Source organism: Chinchilla lanigera, unplaced genomic scaffold (genome assembly GCF_000276665.1).
Source record: "Chinchilla lanigera isolate Chin_1 unplaced genomic scaffold, ChiLan1.0 scaffold00004, whole genome shotgun sequence".
In the NCBI taxonomy this organism is placed as follows: domain Eukaryota; kingdom Metazoa; phylum Chordata; class Mammalia; order Rodentia; family Chinchillidae; genus Chinchilla; species Chinchilla lanigera.
In genome coordinates, this window is record NW_004955405.1 from 2032947 (window position 1) to 2060327 (window position 27381).

General features: G+C 35.7%; 1 protein-coding gene across 2 annotated transcripts in view; it reads left to right on the plus strand.

Annotated features, from left to right (window-relative positions):
* Ccser1 (coiled-coil serine-rich protein 1) overlaps window positions 1–27381 on the plus strand; it is a 1107714-nt gene that overhangs the window by 677131 nt on the left and 403202 nt on the right. Inside the window, exon 10 of one of the 2 annotated variants that reach the window (XM_005374256.2) lies at window positions 17559–18001. The exons of the other annotated variant lie outside the window; for it this stretch is intronic. Coding sequence (XP_005374313.1) covers window positions 17559–17630 — 72 coding nt within the window. The 3' untranslated portion in view covers window positions 17631–18001. Of the gene's footprint in view, window positions 1–17558; window positions 18002–27381 lie in introns of those variants that run through there. 2 annotated transcript variants of the gene reach the window in all.

The following is a 27381-nucleotide window of genomic DNA, read 5'->3' on the forward strand; positions in this document are numbered from 1 at the left end:
ACTTTTATTCTGGTGATATATATTGAAATTCTGCAATGCATAAATCCTAAGGAGTGCTAAAACAAAGGGGAAATAAACTGAAATCCAAAGAAATTTAAGCGAAAGTTTATTGTAATACTTGAAGCTACTGTGAATATTTAATGATGCAGTTAAGATGTTACACACAATTCTGACCCTTGCATAATTACAAACTTTATTTGGAAGTTATTACTTGCAATATGCTTTTGCATCCTTCACAAATGAAATTTCAAAAATTCCCGCATCTTCTGTATGTACTTAAAATTTTTAAGTGCTCTTGTTTAGTATTTGAATTCCATTTATGATGCATACTTTTCTATTTTCAAATAACATGAAAGATGGCTTACAATGATTTTTGTAATCATGGATATTAAAGATTATAAGTTAGAGAAGCAGAAAAAGTCAAAAGTGTAATAAACACCCTAAACATACTATGACTGTCTCTGCCTTAGAAGTGTCAACTTATGATTTTATTTATTTATTTTTGCAGTACTGGGACTAAAACCAGGGTGAGCTACATTTTTAGGTGGATTCAAAATTGTGATCCTTCTGCCTCAGCCTCCCATAGAGCTGAGAATGCAGGCGTGCACAACCATGCCCAGTTGATTTTTGACTTTATGATCTTTCAAAAGCAATGGGCATTCAGTGGAAATCCTCTCTTGATTTTTAAAACTTTTTATGAATATGTGTTTGCAGTGTATAAGGGTTACATTCTTCATGGGGAGTTGTTACATGCACATAAGACGTCTTAATTCCTTTTATATCCCTTCTCCTATCCTCTTTCCCTCCTCCCTCTGCCTCTTGGTCCCCTTCTTATTTACATAAGACCTATCTCTTTGTTTCTTATTACATGTCTTTTATGTAGCTCTTTCAATTATGTGTACTTCGGGCTTCTCATATAAGAAAAGCTTTGATATTTAAGATTGTATGTCTGATTATTTCACTGTTTCACATATGGTTTTCAGGTGCATCTATTTTTCTACAGATGACAAAGTCTATCCTTTTTAGGGCAGAATAGTTTTCCACTGTTGTATAAATCCCATATTTTCTTTTCCATTCATTTGTTGGTAGACATATAGGCCTTGAATTTTGATCTTTTCCTGGGCTAGTTATATGTGGTCTGACACTTGTGATTCTGCACAGTGGTAGCACAGTGTAATTCCTTGTCAACCACTGGATAATAAGGATGAACCAGCAATACTGTACACTGTATAATTTTAAAAGTATTTTTTGGATACAGATACTCAATAAATTGCATAGGATATAATAGACACTTCAGTATAAAATAGCCTTTGTATTAGAACTCTCCAATATTTAGGGGTCTCCAGAGGAACAAAATCAATAGAAAAATTGTGTAAAAATTAAAATTATGCAAGGGATTTATTAGGCAGGCTCTCAGGATAAGAGGTAGAGAGGAGAGGACTGCCATGAGTAGAGGAGGGGTCATGTCAGAGATACTCAGAGAAGAGCTGCTAAAATACAGGGACTTTGAAGTGCAGCAAAGAATTTCAACCTGAAATGGAAAATTAATATAAAAAATTAAATATCAAACCTAAACCTGGGTAACTGCAATGGGGAAATGGAGGCTGCATGGCTGATCTGCCCCATCGTCACCCCACTTCTCCAGGGAGCAACCATTGCGAGAGCTTACCGGACAGCCTGGCAGATGAATGGGCACACAGACACTAGACTCCCAGGAAGAACTCTGGGTCTGCATTTGACTTGTGGGTAACTGTTATAAAATAATCCTATCAATTATGTGTTTGTCATTAAATTATTTCCTTGCAAACCCTTACTACAAAAGTGACCAATGTTGAAATGGAATAAATAAAACTTTGGAAGAGCTAACCAAAACAGTTCAAAACATGAAATAATAAATTTGTCAAAGGTATATATTTTATGAAAAGGTATCAGATAGAAATGCGAGAAATAAAAAAAATTGTGCAAAATTCATAAATTATAGAGATCACCAATCTCAGTTACCCTTGTGTTGTTCTTCTTGGCACTGTCTGGTAGCTGCTAGATGCATTTTTCTTATTCTCTTACCATTTTTAAAGGCCATTCTCAGTAATTTGTTTTAACTACCATTTTTGTTATCAATTTCAGAAAATCTCTCCTCAAAATAGTTATTTCTAAATTTATGAATTCAAATTAATTTCTGGATACCAGCATCACTCTGATCCCTAAAACAGACAAAAACCCAACTAGAAAAGGAAACTGTAGGTCAATCTCCTTAAGAAACATAGATGTAGGGGCTGGGGATTTAGCTCAGTGGCAAAAGCGCCTGCCTAGCAAGTGCAAGGTTGTGAGTTCGGTTCCCGGTACTGGAGAAAAACCAAAAAAAAAGAAACATAGATGCAGAAGTCCTCAACAAGATATTGACAAACAGCATGTAATATGTTATGGAAGGATCATACATAATGTCCAAGTAGGTTTCATCCCAGGGTTGCAATCATGGTTGAAAATATGCACATCTAGCTGGGCGTGGTGGTGCAAGCCTGTAATCCCAGCACTCGGGAGGCTGAGGCAGGAGGATGGTTGCAAGTTTGAGACCAACCTGGATTACAAAGTGAGCTCAAGGCCAACCTGAACTGCATAGCGAGACACTGTCTTACAAAGACAAAAAAAAAGAAAATATGCATGTCTAAATGTGATATGCCACATAACAAAAGGAAGGGGAAACTCACATTATCATATTGATAGATGCAAAAACGCTTTTGACAAAATACAAAACCACTTATGATAAAAAAATATGAAGGAAGTAGCTATAGTAGATTCTTTCCTAAATCTAATAAAAGCTATTTATGACAAGCCATTGATCAAAATCATATTAAATTGGGATAAACTGAAAGCTTTTCTTCCAAATAAGGAACATGACAGGGATGCCCACAGTCACCATTTCTGTTCAGCATAGTACTCAAAATATTAGCCAGAGAAATCAGGAAAGAGAAATGAAAAGGATATAAATAGGAAAGGAAGAAGCCAAATTATCATTAATTGTAGATGACATGATCCTCTGTTCAGCATAGTACTCAAAATATTAGCCAGAGAAATCAGGAAAGAGAAAGAAAAGGATATAAATAGGAAAGGAAGAAGCCAAATTATCATTAATTGTAGATGACATGATCCTCTACTTAGAAGACCCAAAAAATTCCACCAAAAGAATCCCAGAATTAATGTCAGCAGTATAGCAGGTTATAAAATTAACACCAAAAAAATCTTGCTTTTTTGTACACCAATAATGAACTTAATGAGAAAGAAATTATGACAACAATCTCCATTCATGGAGCATCAAGAAAAATGAAATATCTAGGAATTAACCTAAATGAGGAAGTGACTGTCTTCTACAAGATTAACTACAGCAATCTGTAAAATTGCATGGAAGATCCACTGGTCTTCAGCAAACATCTGTACAGATCTTAGTTGTTTACCTGGCAGAGTGACCCATACCTTCATTTCTGAAGGTTCTGTCTTCTCTGTCATCATGTCTGGGTTGGGTTGTTGTAGTTTTCCAATGACTTCAAAAATAGGGCATGGTAATACTGGGAGACATCTAGATTTCCTGTACTCCTAACATACTTTTGCTTACCTTCATTATGAAATAGTAGTCCCACAGCCCGTTGGTAGTCTGTATCACTAATCCCCAGCAATACTGCAACTCCTGTTTCATCTTCTTGACTCAGAGGCACAAGGAGCCTAAAATCACCTAGGAGAAGTCTCAGTTTCATATTCAGTGGGATCATCATTGCACCTCCCAGTAGAAGTCTTCTCTTCTCAAACAGAGATTTCTAAGCCAGCAAGTATAACATAAGGTCACAGGAACAGGAAACAAAGTTTTGCTAGTGGACCACTACAGGTAGTTGTGAGTGAGACTATTCTCATTTCTGACCCTTGATGCCTGGACTTTAAGTCCAGTTTATGAGAGAAATAGTACCAGAGATGAAAAGCTGATTCAGAGGATATACAGCTTTCTCAAAAACTTTACCCCATGCCTGCAAGGAATTGCTACCTAGCTGGTGCTATAATTGCATTTTCAAAAGACAATTCCACCAGTCTATAATCCAGCTCATTTTTGGTGGTGGGGAATACGGTAAAGACACTGAATTCCATTTACATGAATCCTTTGCCTTGTCTTTGGCCATGAAGTGCATTCCTTGGTCAGAAGCAGTGCTACGTGCAATATCATGGTTCTGGATGTGACTTACTGTAAGTCCATGCGTGGTAGTTCTGGCAAAAGCACTGTACACAGGAAAGCCAGATGCATACTTAGAGTAAATATCTATGCCAGTAAGGACAGTGAACTCTTTTCCATGACAGATGTGGTCCAATATAATCAACCTACCAGTAAGTCACAGGTTTATCACCCCAGAAAATGGTGCCATAGTTGGAACTCGGTCTTGGTCTCAGCTACTGGAAGAGTGGGCATTCTGTAACTGCCATACCAGATCAACCTTGTCAAATAGAAATCCGTGTTGTTAAGCCTATGTATATCCTACATCCCTGCCATATGTCACTTTCTTCATAATCTCATCTGGCCATTACAGCATGGCTAAAGAATGTGGACTGCTATCCAGAGTGGATCATCTTATCTCCTTCATTACTAAAGTTCTCTTCTGCTTAGGTCACCATTTGGTGAGCATTTACCTGGGACACAAACAGCTTCACATCCTTTGCTTCCATGTAGCTGTCTATCCATATACAACTTCCTCACATATCTTTGTCACTCTTTGTCCAGGCATGCTCCTTCAAAGCCCCTGACTATCCAGCCAGCCCATCGACTATAGCCTATGATTTGGTATAAGTTGCATAACAAGCCATGATTTTTTTCTTTCAAGAAAATGTATGACTGGGTGCATTGCTTAAATTTCTGCCCATTGTGAAGATTTTCCTTTACCACTCTCCCTCAGGGATGTACTTCGTGGAGTTATACTACCACAGCTGTCTATTTTGTGTTGGTGCTTACATAATATGCAGAACCATGTGTAACCAGGCCCTAGGCTTTTCTTCTGTCACCTGATCATAGAGTACGTCCTGTGAGTCCGCAGGTACATGTTAGGAGACAGTATAGCAGGAGAAGGAACCATGAGACATGGTATAGCAGGAGAAAGGACCATGAATATTTGGGCTACTTCTTCATGTACTTTATTTGTATCCTTAGGACCTACTCAGGCCGATCACTTTACACCTTTTCCATTTGATGATGGACTATTGCTATGCAAGTCTAAATTTATGAATTAGAGGGTAGTGTAGCACCCAGTTCATGGTGGACAGCCCAAGTCACATGATACCCTAATGTCCCATTGTCAGGAATTCAATTTCCACTTGCAGGTTGAAAGTTTAAAATGATGGCAGAAGCTTGCTCAAGTATCTCCATTGTAGGGGCCTGCTAAGGCTCCGAACAGCATCCTTATCTGCCACTGACACCTCACACATCACTGGGGCTACTAGATTATATGGCAAGGGGCAAAGCAGCCTACAAAGCAGCCTGGACCTGTTGCAGAGCTTTCTTTTTTCCTGGATCCAACTCAAGTCCAGCAGATTTCTAAGTCACAGAGTAAATGGGCCAGAATAATACACCCAAAGGAAGGTGTGCCTCCAAAATCCAAATAGGACCACTAGGGGTTTTGCCTCTTTTTCTGCTAGGGTAGACCAGATAGAAGTTGTCCTTCACCTTAGAAGTGGTATTTCTGCATGCACCAAACCACAGTAGTCCTAGAAATTTCACTGAGGTAGAGAGGATCCTTGAATTTTACCATTTCCCATCCTCTGAAATCCAACACTTTACCAACAAAGTCCAGATTGGTTGCTGACTCTTGCTCGCTTGGCTCATTAAGCATCTTATCAGTGTAGCGGGCCACAGTGTACCTTGTGGGACAGAAAAGTAGCTGAGATGTGTGAGGATTAAATTGTGGCATAGGGCTGCCAAAGTGGTAGGCAGACCCTTGAGGTAAGACAGCAGATGATGGCATTGCCAGGGAAAGCAAATTCTTCTGATGAGTGTTATGAGTAGGAATGGAGGAAAAAACATTTGCCGAATCACTGGCTGCTCACCAGGCACCAGGAGATGTGTTAATCTGCTGAAGCAAGGAAACCAAGTCTAGCATAGCACCCGCAATTGGAGTAAACAACCGTCATTCCTCTAGGTGCATCCAGTTTCTGCACAAATAGAGTTCAATGCATCCTTCATCGTGGCGCTAATCTCTGCAATCCCTCCAGAGATGTGGTATTTTATTTGATTTACTATTTTCCCAGGCAGAAGCAACTCTAATTACTTCTGTTTGCTCTTTCCATCACAGCAGCCCTCACAACTCAGGTTAGGGACTCACCTTGAGGATTCTGTCAGGTACTAAGTGGATTTATCCCATTTATACACACTGGTACCAGGGAGATGACCACAAGATGGATTTGGGGACACATAGGACACCTGTGAGTTGCACACTGGGTGAAACCCCTTTGATCTATCAACTTCCATAGGTGTCTACATGTAAGGGAGGGCCATCCTGCTGTTCAGTTCTGCTGGAATCAGCATTTATTCACATTTAGTCTCCAGTATTTCCTGAAATGTCTGATCACTTCCTTTTCCACAAAATCCCTACGTCCCGGGGTTCTTTCTCAAGGGAGTGAGCCTCACTTTTATTGGGTCTGTAAGCTGGCCTAAGTCTAGGAATTGCTTGAGGGGCCAGTACTCTTTGTGGTGGTGACTTGAGGTAGCTTTTTATTTGCTCTGAAATTTTCTGTTCATATAAATCCAGGAAAAACGTAGTAGGCTTCCTGTCTATTTCACTTCTGGGGACACCATAGTGAATTAACCAATGCCATCCAGGCCATTCCCACCCTGGCTTTGTTTCTTCTGCTCATTGTGGTATGTACTCCCACCTCACCCTTGCTGGTTGATGCTACCAATGTGCCCCTGCCACACTGAAGCTGTCACAGCCTTGACTTTCCCAAATCAGTGACTGCAGTCCCCACCGGAAGATCTGGCATACAGAAAACAGCAATGACAGACTTACTCAAGGATGCTGTACTGCCTCACAAATCTGTTTTTGTTTTGTTCTGTTTTTGTAGTGCAGAGGATCGAACCCAGGGCCTTGTGCATTCAAGGCAGGAATTCTACCACTGAGCCACATCTCAACCCACAGATCTGTTTCTTAAGACTTTAGTGAGGGTACATTTTCTAGACCTTCCCCATGTGAAGGAATAGGTTTCATCTGCCAAATCCACCCCAGCCTTTTAACTTTCCTCATTTGAATACTCTCATTGTAGTCAACCAAGGAAAATCGATATATTCAACTCATTCATAGTGGGCTCTCTTTGAAATGATATTTCAGCCAACAAACCAAATAAACTCATTTCAATTTTTTTATGTGCATGAGCTATGACATTAAACCTAAAATCTCTGTTTAATGGGCCCATGTGAAGAAATCTGGCCAGATCTGGATTTGTGTTTCTTCTATCATCATTCCATGTGCTTAAATAAATTTCTGTGTGTGTTCCACAGACCACCGCTTGTAAGAATTAGAAAACCTAAGTTCTTTGGGAGTGTAGCATACCTCTTCAGAGGTCATGCTATGCACAGTACTTCTAGGAGTTTTGGGAAACTTATTGTATCTTGATCATTTTTATTAAGCTTATCGTTACAAATTAGATGTACATATTGATTACATTCATCATAGGGAATTTGTACCTGTACATGGTATATCCTGTTTCCTCTTTTTTCCCAATCACCTCTCCTTCCTTCAACACCTCTTCCCCTCCTTATTTCCAAAAGCTTTGTTTCTATCTTATCCTTCTTTTCTAATTCTTTTCTTTTCCCTTTCTCCCCCCTTGCCCCATCCTTAGTTCCCCTTTCCTTTTGAACAGTTTCTTCGTATCTCACAATATATATTATACATTTTGTTTCTTATTCACACTTTCAGTTTCTCACACTGAAGAGACAATGTGATGTTTACACATGTGTGTCTGATTTATTTCACTTAAGAATTTGGTCCAAAGTTCTGCTCACTTAGCTATAAATAGTCTCAAGTTTATCCTTCTTTATGGCTGAGTAGTACTCCATTGTGTAAAAAAACCACATCTTTTTTATCCATTCATCAGTTGATGGACATATGAAATTTGAGCCTGGTGAAAGGCCTAGACTAAAAGACGGCAGTGAGGGTGGGCTCTGAGGAGGGCCAGCACTGTCTTGATTGGTAACTGGGAAGCTGGAATTGGTATTAGGGAAGCTTGCTGCTGCTGGATCAATTTCCTCAGGTGTAAGTGAGAGGCCAACACATGGGCATGGGGGTGCTTGTGCCACTGATGGTGGGAAAATCTGTGCCTCTGCTGAAATAATCTCATCAGAGTTTAGAAGGTTAATGTCCCCAGCCTCTTCAGCTTTCTCCTGAGTATCTCCATCCCAATTTAAAGGATCCCATTCTTTTCTGAGAAGTATTCTCACTGTAACTGCAGATACCCTTTGAGACTGAACATGAAATGTGTCCTGTTGTCCAGCCAGGAGTATTAAGAGGGCTTGCATCTGGCTTTACCTTTTGGAAACTTCAAGCCTGTAGTGATTTTATTCAGAACACACCTAGGAGCCTTCAGATTGTTTATGTGTGTCTGGAACTTATTTTTTTCCTTTAGAGGCTTGTCCGGAGATCTTCAGTGCAACTGCTCAGCATAATTATGTTTATTACCTGTCCAAAAATATTCAAAAATATTACACATAGAGGCACTAAATTTCTAGCATCTCACAAGTAGTACATTAGGATAATCAAATTGATCTTCATTGTGTATTATTGTTAAGAGTTCATACCATGAATTATCAGTACTTGGTATTATCAAAGAATGGCAACATCAACTCTCAACCAATTAGAGCGCCCACTCCAGGAACTACTATACCAACTAGAGAAATTCATCCTTACAGTTTTGTTTCCCTAGAACCACTCCTGGTATCAAAATCTGTATGTTCTCTAGAGGAATAGAAAAGAAATCTATATGATCTATATCTATATCTGTATATCCGTTTATCTATATATCTATACATCTATGTCTCTGTATCTCTATATCTCTGTCTCATTATCTATCATCTATTTATCTATCTGTCTGTCTATCTGTTTGAAGGGATTTATCCCGTAGACTTGCAGTGTCTATCTGAAGTGGGAGAAACCACAGTGGTTATCTGTGTGCTGTGCAACAAATGATTCAGTGGATTCTCTGCCTTAGAAAATGGAAGCCACAGAACAAGAGGCATGAATGGAGCCGCCCCCATCCAGTGTCCAGGTCTGGAGGGGCCCTGTCAAGCACCGACGCACAATTATATTAGAAGGCTGCAGGAACTGGAGGCAAATGTGCAAAGCAATGGTGAACGTTCACTGTCTTCCAAAACCAGGGCAACATCTTTTTCTTTCCCTTTTTATTATGCCCGGCTACCAGACTATTGATTGGTGCTGCCCACATCTGTGAGTCGTGTGTGCTGGCCTGTATTTCACTCACCCACAGGTGCCCTGAATATTGTGCTCCACTAACCTGCCCAGGTATTTTAACCCATCCAATTAGAAATATCATGAATAACAGTCACAATGATTTTGCTAATGGCATTGTTCTTGGCATGTGTAGGGTAGACACTACTGATACGTAGCGAGCTGGTAGTACTGTATTTAAATGTATTGTCAGCTTACAACTTATTCAGCTTGTTTTTTGAGTTTATTGGGACATTATACTATTAAAAATAAAGGAGCATCTGTAGTTTTGTGAAAGATAAAAATTTTTTCAAATTATTTAATTCTTGATTATTACATAGATGATAGGTATAAAACCAGTTGTTATGGCTTATATCTAGTGTTCCCCAAAGCCTCATGTGCTTATAGGTAGGGGTTTTGGGAGGTGACTGGATCATGGGTGTGATGTTGGGTAGTAAATTCGGTGTGATGTTGGGAAGTATATAATATATTCCTGCCTTGAGTGGTCGCTGCCTCCTATCTGCCACACCATGGACTCTTTCTCCTTTGAGATGCCCTTTGGCCATGTTGCCCTGCCTTGGAACCAGCCAGCTATGGGAAGAAACCTCTATAAACTGTGAGCTAAAATAAACACTTCATTCTTTAACTCCTGGGTGTCCAGTATTTTGTCCCAGCAATGAGAAAGTAACTAAGACAGCAACAAATGAATATAATCACATATTCATTATATTCCTAGAAATATACTAGTTTCTGAAAATAATTAAGTCTTCCACCACCATCTACAGACCTTTCAGGTCTAATATATTTATTTATTTATTTATTTAAAGATAAAAAACTAACAGAACAACAACAATGAAAACAGAATCAAAACAACACAAAAACAACAAAAATGATACATGGCCTCAAAAAAAAAATGATAGGAATTAATAGTGGTTGCTACATTGCATACGGTTATCTTCAGTGAAGTTTCTCAGTCCACCAGATGTAAGAATGTAAGATTGATCAAACAATCAAAGGAAGTAACAAGTAATTTAAAAAAACAGGGCTATTTTATTTTATAGAATTATTCTATATCAATGCTATTTTTAACAGCTCTACACTAAAATTTGGTAAAAGTATTTCTGCAGAGGGTGCAGGTACTGAAGTCTAGTTACTTAACAGTTAAATATAGCTTGATTCAATTTGAAAATTTAACTGGGCATGGTGGTGCACGCCTGTAATCCCAGCACTTGGGAGGCTGAAGAAGCAGGATGGTTGCAAGTTCGAGACCAGCCTTGACTACAAAGTGAACTCAAGGCCAGCCTGAACTGCACAGCAAGATCCTGTCTCAAAAAGACAAAAAAAAAAAAAAAAAATCAAATTGAAAATTTATAGCAGTTAATGGAAAGCATATTCTGTGGGATATTTTCTTTCAAATAGATTCTCTCACATAGACCTTTAAAATGATCTGTGAAGCCAATGAATCAAATTTAGAATCTTTAATTATTGGGCCATACATTTGTATTTTATGTTGACTTGAATATATACATGCAGGTATTAGGAAAGTAGGAAATATTGGTTTTATTCTAACCATGATGGACAGTCACCTATCTACTATCTTTACTAATATTTGAATGTTTTAAAAACTTTTAAAATGCAATGTTAATATCTACATGGCCAACACATGTAAGTTCCTTAACTCTCCCTAAGCAAAAACATATTTTAGATAAAAATGTGGTTTTCACATTGGATAAATGTAAAAAATAAATGTAAATTCTTAAGCTTATTGTCACTGTTAAAACAGCCTGGGCTTATTTCTCAATGTTAGCCACCTGCATAAAGCTTCATTCAGTCATCTATGACTATTATTATGAAGTGTGCTGCATAAACATGGGTATGCATTCAACACTGAAAAATGATGCCTTCAAATCTTTGGGGAAGATACCTCAAAGAGGAATTATTGGCTCAAATGGGATTTCTATCCTTGATTGTTGAAGAATTTCCATATAATACCCATGTGAACATCTGCTGAAAAGTGTGTATTCATTTCATTTGACCACTTTTTCATTCTGTTTTATTTTTGTAGGGGTGATCTAATATTTGTGTTCTTTATATATATATATATATATATATATATATATATATATATTCTGGATACTAGTCCAAGGTGTAGCTGGAAAATCTTTATTCCATTCTATGCACTTTCTACTCATCAATGGTTGTTTTCTTTGCTGTGCAAACACTTTTTAATTTGATATGATCCCATTTTTTGAATCTTGGTGTTATTTCTTATGTAACTGAAATTCTACTTAGAAAGTCCTTGCCTATGGCTATGACTTCAAGAGTTTTACCTATTTTGTGTTTCAGCAAGTTAAATGCTTATATTTAGATTTTCCAATACATCAGTCTAGATTCACTCTTCTTCTGCATGTATGCAACCAATTTTCCCAGCACCATTTGCTAAAGAATTTTTCTTTCCTCCAGCATAGGTTTTTGGTCCTTTTGTCAAAGATCAGATGGCTGAATATCCCTGATCTGCATATCTGGATATTTTTGCATCTGCTATTCTGTTCCATTGTTCTAAATGTTTTTGTGCCAGTACTATGCTATTTTTATAACTGTAGCTTTGTAATATATCTCAAAATCTGGAATTGTGATTCCTCAAGCTTTGTACATATTGTCCAGTATTTCTTTTGCTATCCTGGACCTTTTCTGGTTCCATATGAATTGTAGGATTGCTTTGCCTACTTTTGTGAGTAATGCTGTTAGTGTTTTAATTGGAATTGCCTTAAATCTATTTTTCAGACTATGGTCATTTGGACAATATTGGTTTTTCCTATCCAGGAACAGAGGATGATTTTCCATTTTCTGATATCCTCTTTTATGCCCTTTTCAGACTGATGTAGTTCTTTACATAGAAATCTTTCAATTTCTGGTTAGGTTAATTTCTAAATATTTATTTTTTAATCTATTGTGGGTCATATTGCTTCTTTGGTTTTTCTCCGGTACCGGGAACAGAACTCACGACCTTGTGCTTGCCAGGCAGGCGCTTTGCCGCTGAGCTAAATCCCCAGCCCCATCATATTGCTTCTTAATGCCTTTTATGTTCATTGTACAAGAACACTATTGATTTTTATGTGTTTATTTGTATTTTGCTACTTTGTTGAGTTTCTGAATTGGTTCAAGTAGTCCTTTGGTGGAATATTTTGGGTCCTCTGTATAAACAATAGTGACATCTGAAAATAAGGAAAGTGTGACATAATATAAGTGTGATATATACATATATCTCTTTTATTACTTTCTCTTGTCTGATTACCTATGTACTATATTGAACAAGAATGGTGATAGTAGACATCCTTATTATGTTCCTGATTTTAAGGAGGAAAGCTTTCAATTTTTCCCTATTTATTGTGACGTTAGCTGCTTGTCAAAATGGCTTTTATCATTTGAAATAAGATCCTTTGTACATATTTTCTTCATGATTTTTTATCATAAATACTTGCTTGTATTTGCCAAAGACTTTTTCTGCATTTATTGAGATGGTAATATTTTTTCCTTGCTTCTGTTGATGTGGTATATGACATTTATTGTTTTGCATGTGTTAAGCCATCCTTGCATTCCTGGGATAAAGCCTTCTTTTTAAAATTAATTTTATTGGCATACTTTTATATACATAACATTTGTTGTAAGGAATTTGTACCTGTGTAAAATGTGTCTCTATTCTTTTTTTTTTTTTTTTTCATTCTCTTCTCCTCCCTTCGACCCTTCTCCCCCTCCTTATTTGTATAAAGACAATAGAAGGAACAAAATGGAAACAAATGGATGAAGCCTTTTGGATTATGATATATGATCTTTGTGATGGTTTGTTGCGTTCTGTTTGCCAGTGTCTTGTTTAGGACTTTTGCATCTATATTCATTAAATGGATTGGAATGTAGTTTTGGTTTTTGGTTTTGTTTGTTTGTTTTTCATAGTTGGTTCCTTGTCTAGTTTTTGAATCAGTTTAAGATTGGCTTCCAGAAATGAGTTTAGAAGTACTCCTTCCTTTTCATTTTCACAAAAGAGTTTGAGCAGGGTTATGTTTTATCTTCCCTGGAGTTCTTATGGAATTCAGCAGTGAATCCATGAGCCCCTGATATTTCTTAGTTGGTCAGAACTTTTATTGCTGCCTCTATTTCATTGCCTGTTATTGGAATTTTCAGTGCATTCTTGTTTCAGTTTTGATTATTCATACATTTAGGAATCTTTCCATTTCTTCAAGATTTTTGTATTTGTTGGAGTACAATTTCTCATGCTACTAATGATTTTCTGAATTTCAATGGTGTCTGTGATTTTGCCTTTTTAATTTTCAATTGTATGGCTATCAGTCTCTTTATTTTTGTTAAATTTGGCTAAGAGCTTGTTTCTTTTGTTTATTTTTCAAAGAACAAACTCTTCAATTCATTGTTTCTGTTTATTGTTTTTCTAATTTCAATGTCAGTATTATCTGCTTTGATGTTTCTGATTTTCTTAAGTGTACTATGTTTGGGTTTGTGCTTTTCTTGTTTTTCTAGTGCCTTGAGGCACATAGCTTATTTATTTGAACTCACTCTGTTTTTCTAATGTGATCATTCACAACAATAACTTGACTATTAGGACTACTTTCAGTGTGTCCTGTAGATTCTAGTATATTGTACTGGCATTTATTATTTAATTCTAGGAATTATGTAGTTTCTTAGTTGAGTACTTCTTTGACCCATTGATTGTTCAGGAGTGTGCTATTTAAGGTCCAAGTGTTAAAGAGATTTCTGTGACTATTTCTGTTATTGATTTCAAGTTTCACTCACCTATGATACAATACAATATGAGGGATGATTTTGATTCTTTTATGTTTACTTGATCAAGCTTTATGGAAATGTACATGGTCTACTTCAGGGAAAATTTCCATGTACTGTTGACAAGAATGTATGTTCTCTTGCAGCATGGCACTGCACTCCATACAAGGCAATTAAATGGGTTTGTTTGAAGTTGTGGTCAAGCTCTAATATTTGTTTCTTAATTTTTTGTGTAGTTGACTTGTCTGTGTGTGAAAGTGTTGTATTGTGGTCTCCCATTCTGAGTGTGTTGGTGTTTACTTGATCTTTTATATCAAGTAATTTTTGTTTTGTGAAGTTGGGTGAACCAATATGTGATTCATATATATTTGCAATTGTTATCACTTCTTGTTGAATTGTTCCCTTAAATAATATGTAGTGACCTTTTTGTCTCTTCTGACCACTTTAGCTTGAAGTTTACTTTTTCTGAGAATAAAATGCTTGCTTTTAGGATCCAGTGGATGGAATATTGTTTTTTATTCTTTGGTTTTTTTTAGTCTATGAATTGCTTTTTTATTAGATGAGTTTCTCAAATGCAATAAGTCATTACATTTTGTTTTTTGATGCAATCTGCCAATCTATGTGTTTTAATTAGGGAGTTGAAGGCATTTGTGTTGGGAGCCATTACTAAAAGGTATTGACTTATTTCTGTCATTGTGGGTTTTTTCCTGGTGTTGCCTCTCCTCTTTTTCTCTTTTTGTTTATCTACTCACCTTGACTGATCTTTTCATTCCATCCAACTTCTTGTCTTTGTTGTGTTTGTCTAGGATATCCTTGAGTATATTTTAGCACCCTTGTTTGGTGTTCACGAATTTCTTAAGATTTTTTTTTTTTGTGTGGAATACATTTATTTCTTCATAAATGTTGAAAGATAGTTTTTCAGGATATATTAGCCTAGGATGGAAGATGTTTTCTTTTAGCACATTAAGAAGCTTTACTCCAAGCTATCCTGGCTTTCAAAGTTTATATTAAAAACCCTGTTGTAACTTCAGTTTATTTTCATCTCATGGATGTTCAGATTCTGTCCTTGTGTTGGACTCCAGAATTTTGATTATAATGTGTAAGGGAAGCTCCTTTCATCATGGTAGTTATTTGGCACAGTGGAATCCCTGCCTACTTTTGTGTTCACTTTTTGTCCATCCTCAGAATGTTTTATACTTTGGTTTCTGTACAAAGAAATTTTTATTCTGCATATGCTGTCCTCCAATTTCTCTATAATTCCAATTAGCTTTAGGTTAGTCTTTTTAAATGTCATCTAGTAACTGTTTCATGAATTGTCCTTGTTCTGTACTTTTTAAGATTTCTCTGAGTATATCATCATGTCATTGCAGTTGTCCTCAAGTTCTGGGAGACCTTCTTCCCATTGGTTATTTCAGCTGTTTATGCATTCAACAAAATACTGATCTCTGGATTTATTTTTGGCACCTTTTCATGGACTCTTTGTTAACCTTGTCACTCCTGCTTTGAATAGCTTTGGGGACCTCCTCATTTTTGAGTTTTCCCATAACCACATTGGTCAGTGTGTTAGTTCTGCTGTCCTTTGTTTTGTCATCTTTGATTTCACTTAGTTTCTCTGCTTCCTCTTTAACATTCTTTGCAGCTTGCCTATTCAGTGTTTGACTTCCACTACAGCAGTAGACTTGAACTTACTTTAGGAGAATATGGAGTCTTTGAAGGTGTTTTTTTGCCTTATTTTTTCAGTTTCCCTCTCTCTCTCTCTCTCTCTCTCTCTCTCTCTGTGTGTGTGTGTGTGTGTGTGTGTGTGTGTGTGTGTGTGCTGTGGATGGGGTCAAATAAAGTGAAGATTATTTGTTGTTCATACAAAGACGTCTTTACTTAGCTTCTGTGTTTTGGGCTTTATTTTTCCAAATAAAGCCCAAAGCTAGCATTTATCACTTCAAACTATTTAATTTAATTGGATTGAACCCTGTCATTGTGTTCTGTGGAGAAAATTTATGCTGGTTATGACAGCACCAATAGATAAACCTGTACATAAATCATAATCATTCAAATTGGGGGAAAAGCCCTTATTTCCAATGCTGACTGCTATACTCTGTGTGCCCACATCTCCCTGGAACACATGCATGACACCTTGACATAGGGGAAGTCCATGTGGTTTGTAAGGGGGACCCATTGCCATAGTAAGAGCTGAAATAGCCCCAAGTTAATGCTTCAAGCTGCAAACCCCTCTGGAACTTGAAAGCCCCCATAACCTACTAGTTTCAAAACAGATACACTAGACCAATTCTGCCAATGTAATCAGTGTCTTCTTAGAATTAAATGTTGCTGGTGCTCCTTACTTTGCCATCTTTCCAGAATCCTCCCCTTGTGGATCTTTTTAAATGGAGAGTTTGAATTGGTAGTGCCATCAGAAAATAAAAAGAGGCTAGCACAATGGGGAAATAATTTGGAATTTACACAGTCATAACAATAACAACAAAGTCAACAGTAGTTTTTCCAGTTTTCACTGAAAGGCATATGAGTTTGAAAGTCTCCTTCTTTGAAGGATTCAGATAATTCCTGCATCTTGCTCTAAGAAGAAACTTACCAAGGTTCTGGTTGTCATTTTTGAGAGATGCCCAGCTGTAAGGTTAGGTAGATTCAGGGACTACCAGTATGAAAGTAACTGTAAAACAAGTATAATTTCATTTCATTCAATCCAAAATAGATCATTACCATCGTGCCCGTGAATTTGTATATTTCTGTTTTTTTTTTTTTTTTCCATAACTCCTTGAGACAACCCTGTGTGGAAAATTTAAGTAAATCAAATCTCATACAGCCTTTATGATTTTCTGATTAACATCTGTTAAATACATGGCCAATGTAGCATTCATGCAAAATCCATCTGGTTATAGCATCTTCATTCCCATTCTGCTTCATATAAAGTTCTTCCTAAAATTCTTTTTCTTCATGAGCACAAACTATTCACTCATTCACTGTATTCTGTGCAATAGCTACCACAGTTTCATGCTGAGGCAGGTTATCTTCTCTGACCTGCAGAGAAGTATTTAACGAAAACTAAGTAAAAATGATACTTGTTTTAGGCCAACTTCAACCTTGTATTATTCTTATTCAGCCATCACTTTGTAACTCTTTTTCCCAGACTTATCCTCTACCTATTATTCTATTTTCTAGCTCTCTAGATGTAGAAAGTACATTTTTCTCCATCTATTCTATAAATCTCTTTTGCTTTAGGCTTTAGGATTTCTAAAGATAACATAGTAGGTTGTGAACAACTTTTTAATAAGTGCAATCTCTCCTATCTCGTAGGTAAGAACACTGAAGCTTATAAAATTTAAGCAGCTTGCTCAAGGTTACACAGCTCTGAAGTGGAGGATTTGAGGATTGAGCTGTATTTAAGCAGTGTGAACCCTTGCCTTCCGGAACTCAGAAGCATCATTTGCACAGAGGAATTTAGGTTGAACCATAATAATTTGCATTCCCCTCTATAAGTCTTTCTTTTTCTCTCAACATATAGGACACCAAAATTAGTTTCCCTACAGAAATAAGAAATTTTATATTAGTAATAGAAAGTAATATCCTATAAGAGAAAAATGAAAAATGTTATGGAATTTGAAACATGAGTATGTTACTTTGGAAAACAGTCATACCTGGTAACACTGTTACATTCTGTCCCATTCTAACTTGGTTTATATTTTTTCTGTTATTAACAATCCCCATAACCCCACCACTTATTGGACTTGTTTGTGCATTAGAAAGGTGTTTGTCTTTTGTCTTTGTTTTTTTGAATAAAGGCATTTAAGATGGAACATTGTGTTATTTATTAAGGAAATATTTGTGTGTTTTATTAAAATTTTCTGGATATGCACAACCACATATATAAATATGCACATATATGGGCACATAATACTGTGTGTAGTATATGCATACTGTGTATACTTTTAGTGTCACGTTTATACACATAGTGCTTTGCAGAGTACTAAACTCAATGTTGAACAAGTGTCTTTCTAGTTAAGTTGTCTGAGTATAAAATTTGATTGATAAGTTTGTACTTTGTGTTAAAAATCAAAGCAGCACAACCAGAATTCTATTAGCAAGATAAACAAAAGAGTAAAATCAGAAGTCAGTGGCTAACTATTAAATAAAAAGGAAAGAAAAGAAAGCACAGAGCCCTCCAACAATTGATGCTTTTATTAGGAGTCCATCAATCATAATTCTGTTTTATGAGACTACATTTTAGTTTTAGAAAAACAAATTTCACCTCACATTATTTTATATGTGGTATGTTTTTCCAAAGACTTTAATACAAGATATGACTATTACCTTAACTAAATATGTTTATATGCCTTCGGATAATTATGATTTTCTTTTTTTTTTTTGGTTTTTCTCCGGTATCGGGAACCGAACTTATGACCTTGCGCTTGCCAGGCAGGTGCTTTTGCCACTGAGCTAAATCCCCAGCCCCTAATTATGATTTTCAATAAAACCTACATTATAGACTTCTAAAAATTTCTTCATTAGTCTAAGTAGACAAGTTCACATGAACTCATCTATCCCTGCTGAATTGCCAACAAAAACAGTGATTGTTTTTTCTACAGGGCCAAATTTCTTGCAATAGATCAGGCTGGTAAACCATTTTTCCAACAATGTTTTAGACCTGGCTCATTAAAAGCATTCCTTTTTCCCTCACTTGGGGGTCAGTATTTGATTCAGAACTGAACATTTGGTTAGTTCTCAAAATTTTCTGTCTTCATTCAATATCATTGAAATCCATCCTAAACATATAATATTAATGAATTATTCTACCAGCTATCTTTGTTTTGTTGAAACTGATATCTTTTCATGCCATTTGTTTGAGGAGCATTGGGTATTATCAATATAAATAGTTATATGACAAATAAAAAGTATTTCTTATGTCATATTGAGAATTCTTCTATTCAATAAATAGAAACATTTTGGTAGTCCTTTTTCAAAGCATACCATGAAATTATTGTTTACCCATAACCAACTTGAAAAAATTTAATGAGCAATATAAACAGGATGCCCCTTGAGAGAAGACTGCATTCTTAAAGCTATGGAGATAAAATGTAAACTTGACATTAGAATTTATGTATCCACCGGGAAATTCTCTGAAGCATCTTCTTTCAAAATGTCATTGAATAAATTTCTGACCTCTCCAGCTTTTCCACTCCCGAGCTGTTCTACTTCATTTATTCTTGCCTTTTGTGTCACATCCAAAGTTCCTCTTCAGGGCTAGTCAGTTCCTCTTTCTCTAAAGTTTGGTTTTCTGTCCCCAAATCTGAATGTCAGACCCTGTGTCATGATCCAGGCATGTAATATAATTTCTCTTTCAATTAAAATGGGCATAGCTATTTATACAGGTTAAAAGCTTGTACATCTAATGTGAAAATATTTACTTTTACTTAATGATTATAATTTTTCATGATAATTTTTCACATGTTCTCCCTATGTCATCCTCTTGTATAGTAAATGAGGAAATGTTTTGAAATGCCCAATTTTCATAAAAGATACAGTTATATGATTGTTAGTTGCCATAAAACTTGGTAATTTTTATTCCTGAATTCTTTTATATAAAGAAATTACCTAGGCATATTTCTTTTTTTTTAGTTTGCACAAACATGGTGATTATTAGAAAGAATGGACTTAAATTTTATTATTTTTTCTTTTTGCTCATATGCCTAAATAATGAATTTAAAATGTATTATAGTTTATAGATTTCAATGTACAGTGACAAATATCATCTCACTAGATATTTGTAATAAACTTCTAATATCCTTAGGGCTGCAGTTGTAAATGAAAAAGATATTATGAGATTAAATGACTTTTGCAAGAATGTATCAGTGCAGATACTTTCAACTGTAAATAACAAGTCCCAATTCAAACTTACATAAGTAACAAGGAAATACACTTATTCACATGAAAGAGAAGGCCAGTGTCCAGGCTGACAAGACCTCCTGTCTGGATCCCTATCCTTGAGATTACCTTGACCCTTTTGTGATGTATTTTGTGTTGTCATTGACTGGGTATGAAATAATGTAGGATCCCTCATCTTAAGGTTTGTTTGAGGAAATTTGCAGCTAGGAGAAAGGCTGTCTTTTTTATGGTGAATTGAGAATTAAACTCATCTTTCCCAGAGCTATAGAAAGTTTAATTTCATTCTATTGCCAATATTTGGTCTCAAGTTCACCTCTGATATAGTTCGATGTTGACAAAGATGTGTCATTCATTGATAGTACAACCATGTATATTGGATCTGAAGTGTTCCCCAAAAATCCATGGAGTAAAGAATTCTTCTCTGAAAAGGCACTACTGGCAGATGTTAGAACCTTTAAGACAGTCCCTGGGCTAAGCCCCTGAAGAGGTTACAGGATCTTTCTCCCTTCCTCTTTCTTTCTTTCCTGCTTCCTGGCATTGAGCCAAGCAGTTTGGCTCCACCGTATTTTCCCGCCATGCAGTGCTGCATGTCCCAAAGCCATGGGACCAAAAGCTTATTGAACAAAAGAACCAGAATAAACCTTTTTAGAATTAGTAGGTTATATCACATATTAGTTTTTTATACATTGATTATTTCATGTGTATTTCATGATTATCTCACATATATGAAGATGATGTATTTTTCTATTACATCTCCACAGTAATTCTTGTAAGTGGAATACTATGGAAATATTTATGTGTGCAGTTACTTGTTTAACTTCTTTCAGTTGCAGTAAAATATCCACTCTTTAAGGTCAGGAATTTGTCTATTATGTTCCACAGTGTTGCACAACGTTAAACAAATCCCTTGAATTTAGTAGGCATCTGATAAATATTTGATTGCTTAGTTGATCAGTGGTGAGGACAGTTGCTGTAGTTTTGTGTGGATGCTGGTATTAAGGTAGAGTGGGGCTGAAGACCTCCAATGCTTCCAGAAGGAAAAGTTTTCTATGGGAAGTATTTATGCTATTGTTTTTGATTTTAGTACATTTCTCTTTTCTCTCTCCAATCTTACTGTGAATGTAACAGACTTAAATATCTTTTACTCACTAGCAAAGTCAGACTACAAAAATTGCCTCATCTTTTTCTTAAACTCAACATAGTTAGCAAGAAGTTCACTATCTCTGGGTGAAATTGTTTTTCCCATTAGTTATTCAGCCTATTCCAGAATTTATAGCCCAAAAGGGATTCATTTGATTTCTTCACTCCAGCAGAGGAAAACCTGAATTTCTCCTCCCACCCATGCTAATGATTTCTGCTGTCTTACAGTGTCAGTCATGATGTGTAGGTCTGAGCAATCCCACCGGTCCCTCTTGTCTCATTGACATGGTTAATTGTGCCTGTGCATTTCGTGCCTCCAGGATTTTGATGCCCAAGTTCAGGACATATATCAGATGAAGATGTCTCAGACTCTTCCAAAATTATTATTTCTTCTCCTTATACTTCTAAGGGGCTGCACAGTCCTCTCCCTAGAAGTACACAGTCCCTGAGGTGCTCATTTGAACTGACTCATAAGCTGACCATATGAAAACATTTGACTCTTCTATTGAGCTGACTCCATATCTGAAAATCAAGCAAGTTACTAGAACCATCATTTCAGCTTGCAAAGCACACATAGCCCACAGAAAGCTCTTTCTGGAAAGTTTGTTCATACAAGGGCAAATTTTAATTAAGTACTGGCTCTTTACTTATTGTCTAAAGACCTTTATCTTCAGTAGCTTCAGTTTTTTGTCATATCTTTCACTAAAGAAAAGAAAAACAGCACAAAAATATGTAGACACCCAAATCATAAATACTCAATAATATTATTTGACTTCATTTTTATGGCATTTTTATATACTAATTCATGTAGACATAGCAAGGGAATCTTAAAAAGAAAAATCCCCTGAATAACCAATGTTTCCTTTGCACCTCATTTACTACTCTATTAGACCACACTGAGATCAAATAATATTTGCATTCATGTTGTGAAAAATACATTCTTAAATGGAAATTGATATTGAACTATGACATGAACATTGCATTCAAATCAACAGAATGTAATGAAATGTGTGTCAAGCAAGAGAACAAGAAGAGAATGATGTGGTGTCACAACTGTGCACAGTTTCAGCACTTTCATCTATAAGTCTGGTAGAGTCATAATGATGATATCTAATCTATGAATGAGATAAAGAGTTTGATGTATTTAACCTCTCGGTGCCTGGCTCACAAGGTACACTTAATAGAGATTGTTACCATTAGTTTTATTGTTATCATTGTTAATATCCAACACACATTTTGAAGATAAAAATAGAGAAGGATCCTTATGCAGTAATTATTAACGTTTTTCTTACATCCAAATTAAATATTTTCTCAAGAGGCTTAATAGTGCCTTTAAAATAATGCTTAATAGCACCTTTAAAGAAGTATATTTTCTTACAGTTAAGCAGATTCCATTTATCTTGACTCATTTTCTCATTTTGTTTTACTTCTTGCTTGCTCCAAAATGATGGCACAGTACTAGAAAATAGTAATTCTGTGTGGAAAGAGACTGAGTGGAACTATACTTTCTATTCTTTTTTGGAAAGGGATTCTGTAAGCTTAAAATTTAGAGAGGAAAGAAATCAAAATTAAATACCACAGCGTTCAGCTATATTTCACACCATTTAACATATTTGATCTTCCCTAGAAAAGCACTAGGAAACTCATTGTACATTTTACATACTGAGAATTGGGCCCCAGTGCAGCTAAATGATTTCCCTAAAGTCTCAGTTTTGGGAGTTGGGAGGACAGCAAGTTTATCATAAAATCTAGTGATTATTTTCAAAGAGCAACTGAATATTTTAAAAATACATTTTACTTTTCTTTTACTCTCCATATCTTAAAGAGACAAGGCCATGTTTAAACTATGCCATTACTGCAAACAAATTGGAATCTGTTGTAAGAAGAATGAAATGTGAAGAGATAGAGAAGGAAAGTTCTTTTTGTGACGCTGCATTGCACAGAATACCAGTGTACTAGGTACTGGGTACCAAGAATATCAGTGATTGGAAAAATTTGCCAAGAGATGTAACAAGACAACATCCAAGTAGTTCCTCCAGGATCAGAATTTCTCCTATGCTGAGAAAGCAGCAAAAATCAAGGTGGTTACATTTAACTCATGAGAACACATTTACTTTGATCTTTTTCCCTGTTCTGTGCAGCAAGTCAAAAAAAAAAAAAATGATGCTTTCGTAAAGCGAAGACCATAGTAATCAAAAGACATGCACATTGTCCAGTCCTCAAAGGAGCAAGTACGTGCAGGGAAACAGAATGTTGTTTTCCAGAAAATTTAAGAAAGCACCAGAGGTGACATGTGAGCTCTGTCATTGGTAAAGATTTCTTTGGCAAAGATGGTGCAATGACATTCTTGCAAGCACAAGCACAGAGGTGTGAATGTGGAGGGCACTGGAAAATGTTGAGTGTTTTGTGCAATACATTGTGATGTAATGACTGATGTTATTATATAAATTAATATACTGTTATTGGTATGTATCATAATGATGTGCTATTAACATCAATAATTATAATATTCATTACAAATGGCATCAGAAGTGGGAACTGAACCAAATTTGCAAGGGTTTTGAATTTCATATCAAAAGGATTGGTGCACATATTTTTTATCAAAAAAGGAAATGTTTACTGGATATTGTAGATTATTTCCTCCAAAGTTGGAAAAGAGGATAATGACCCATGTTAATTTTTAAGTAGATTTGGTTTCTGCTTTATTATGTATAGAATAAGGAATAATAAAAACAATTTAGTGAGCAATGATTTGATTGTCCTGGTAATGTTTAAACAAGTTCCTTGAGGAATTCTATTAATACATTAATAAAAATCTTATAACTTCTTGAACTTAGATTATTATCTAGCACGCACATGTAGAAATTATAAATAATTTTCACCTTATATTGAAAAATTTATGGTCATCATTTTAGAACTCACTGGAATGAATTCCTAAATTAAAATTACTGAATGAAAACACCAATAAATTTAATATGTAGTAACTTATTCTAAATGCTAACTGCTAAGTGTATTTATATCTATAGAAATGAAATTATATGAAGTGGGCAATTACTGTATTAAAGATTATTCATCCAGTTTAATTAAAATTCCCTCTACATTTTATGCCCAGTTTGTAGCATTTTATGTTTCTCCATCGAGTTTCTTTCTGGTTCTCTTCAGTTGGAACAACATGTGCTTAGGATAATACTAGAAATAATTCAAAAGTAAGACATAATGAGATCGCTTTATTGAGGACGTTGCTCATGTAAACTATTTTAAAAAACGTTACAGAGTCACCAAAATGGGTCACATCCTACAAATGATAGATTTGGGTTTTGAAACAAACGTTGCATACTTTCCTCCTTAAAATCGGTGCGGTCGTGAAGAAAGCTAATTATCTCACAGCTCTGAGTCAACTGTTGCCAAATGGCCTCACAGTTAGGGACAGGAGGGAAATGAAGCACAGAGTGTAAACCTTGGGGATTCACCTGGCCTCCTTTGCAGCCAAGATTCTTCCTATGGTGTCAGACAACAATTAAAAAGCCTGAAATTGAAGGTGACTCCGAAAAAGACAAAGTGAAAAGTGTAACTCTTTCAAACAGGTCACCTGCTTCAAAGTAAAGGAGTAACCAGAGCATAGTGAAAAAAAAAAAAGGAGAAAGAGACATTTTACAAAGCGATTGTGAATATGTAACCACCCTTCTGTGTCTATGGAGAACAAATATTGGCGTTATACCAGTTTGGGCCTTCAATAACCAGCTGTGCAATCTTTGAAAATCACAATCTTTATTCCTAAGCCTCTCACAAATGAGACAATTGGCGTGAGCTGAATGTTTTCTTAAGGTATTCCTAAAGGCTCAGATTATGTAAGCCTTTATGAAAAAGACATATTTTAAAGATATTTTCATCTAAGCAGTGTGAGAAATACCTTTTCTGTTGTGCCTCAGTGAATAGGTTTGATCTTGTCTAAGCTTACTGAATGAGTAAAATGGAAAAGGTGAGGGTTGGTAGATTGGTTGACTGACTACTAGTAAAATATAGTATATATTCACATGGCCATGACATCATTAAGATATTTGGTTTGTCTTTCTATTTACGATGAACTGTACCCTTGCTGGGGTGGGATGGGGAGTAGGTAAGAAGGGAGTTGTTAGGGGTTCAGAATTTCTTCCATATATACATGGACCTCACTGGAAAATCTACAAAGGAATTTGATATTTTTCAGACTGAATAAGGAAAACCTGTTTTCAACCAGTTCTCTGCTATGGACAGTAACTAGACCATAAAGCCTTGGGCAGATTGCTATTTTCTAAGGAACAGTGCCTCACTTTTCCATGGATATATTATCAAATTGGATAAATCAAAAGACAGTATCATTAAAGTTAATGCCAGAATTAATTTCAAAATCTGTCTTTCCAACTGGTCCATCCAGGCTGTCTGGGCCTTGCCAAATGTAGCCATGGGATTTATTTAATTAGCTCCTTTTTCCTACAGTAAATAAAATAATAGTCTGAGTGGAAATACCTAATGATAGCAAATTATGCATATGAAGCATCATCTGACTTTTTAAAAGTTGTTACACTATTACTAGATTAGGAGAATGAAGATATACTCAATTAGTTTTAACATTCTCTCTTTAATGTTCATTGATTTCCTAGAGGAATCCCATTTCCAGAAATTCATGATGCAAATGTAGTTAAATTGGAGTAGATGCTGTAGGGTAATGAAAGTGGTCATTTTATTTTCATGTAGATTTTTGAGTTTGAGAAGACACTAAATGACATTATGCAACATGGATCTGTCAAAATTGACTAACAGTGATATGTCAGATAAATATTTAAGACTTTGTGCATTTTTTAGTTGCAATCTGATATTTATTTTTCTGTTCTGTTTTGCTGTTTCCCAAAATTAATAATGGCAGAAATAAACACATTTAATAGAGTAAGTTCACTAGCAGTGGATTTTGACACAATCTGATTTATTTCTTTAATAATGAATCTTCAGTACAGTTGCTCAGACAATATAATCATACATTGTGAAGATTACTCTTAAAAGTAGGAAATAAATGGAAATACTGAAAGTTATGTCACTTTACAAGATAATATCCATTAACAATATAAACCATCTAGAGCAAAGGTTAAATAACACACACTCATACTATTGTTTAATGTTTTGGCAAGTTCTGAGAAGAAATGGTGGAAAGTTTAAAAAGGAAAGCATTTGGATATTAATTTGATGTAGACAAAACCCGTAATTATCAATCTAATTCTTCTACTGTTATTGGCTTGATAATAAACCTCCAATACTAAAGTTAACTTTTAAATTTTTACTTTTTAAATGAATTTAAAATCCCAAACTTTCCAGGCTAAAGATTGTTTTTCAAGATTATCAGCGAAGTTTTACAACTTTTCTGGAAAATAAATTTGATCTCACAGGTGTATGTGGTTTCCCCATGATCAGTGACAAAATGGAGCCAATGTTTTCATTTCACTATTCTTCTGAATGAATTTGAACAGTGAAGAATAGAAACCATATCGATGCCATCTTTATTTGAAAAGATAAATATCTATTTCATAAAAGTTATAGAGACTTTTTCATCCAGTCCATTTCAACATTTGCTTATCACCTAACAATGCTTGAATTACTTGCATGTAGTTTTACAAGACAGACAAGATATGTACTGTCACCAAGTTTATATAATGTATTGTTATGAAATAGCTAATATACAATAAATAAATGAAAATAATCAATTTAACAGAAACTGGGGTTTTGTTCCAGCCTTGTGACAGCCATAGGTGTCAGAATCCTAGCTGAACAGAAGAGAAACAAGAGGGAAACTCTCAGGCTCAGGGGTGGAAGTGTTTGAGAATTTTAGGGTGAATATTTTAAATTAATTTTGCAAAGCTCTGAAAAACATTTCAGCATTTTTGTTAGTACACAAGCCTAAGCATCATCCCCAAGTCAGCAGCAATAAAAATTTGAAGACAATTTCGGGAGACAATGAGTTCTGTTTGAAAATATGTCACTTATGCACTTTAAAATACTTCTTGGGAAATATGACACTTGAAGTGGAAAACCTATATTCAAAAGTCCTAATATGTATATTTTAAAAAAT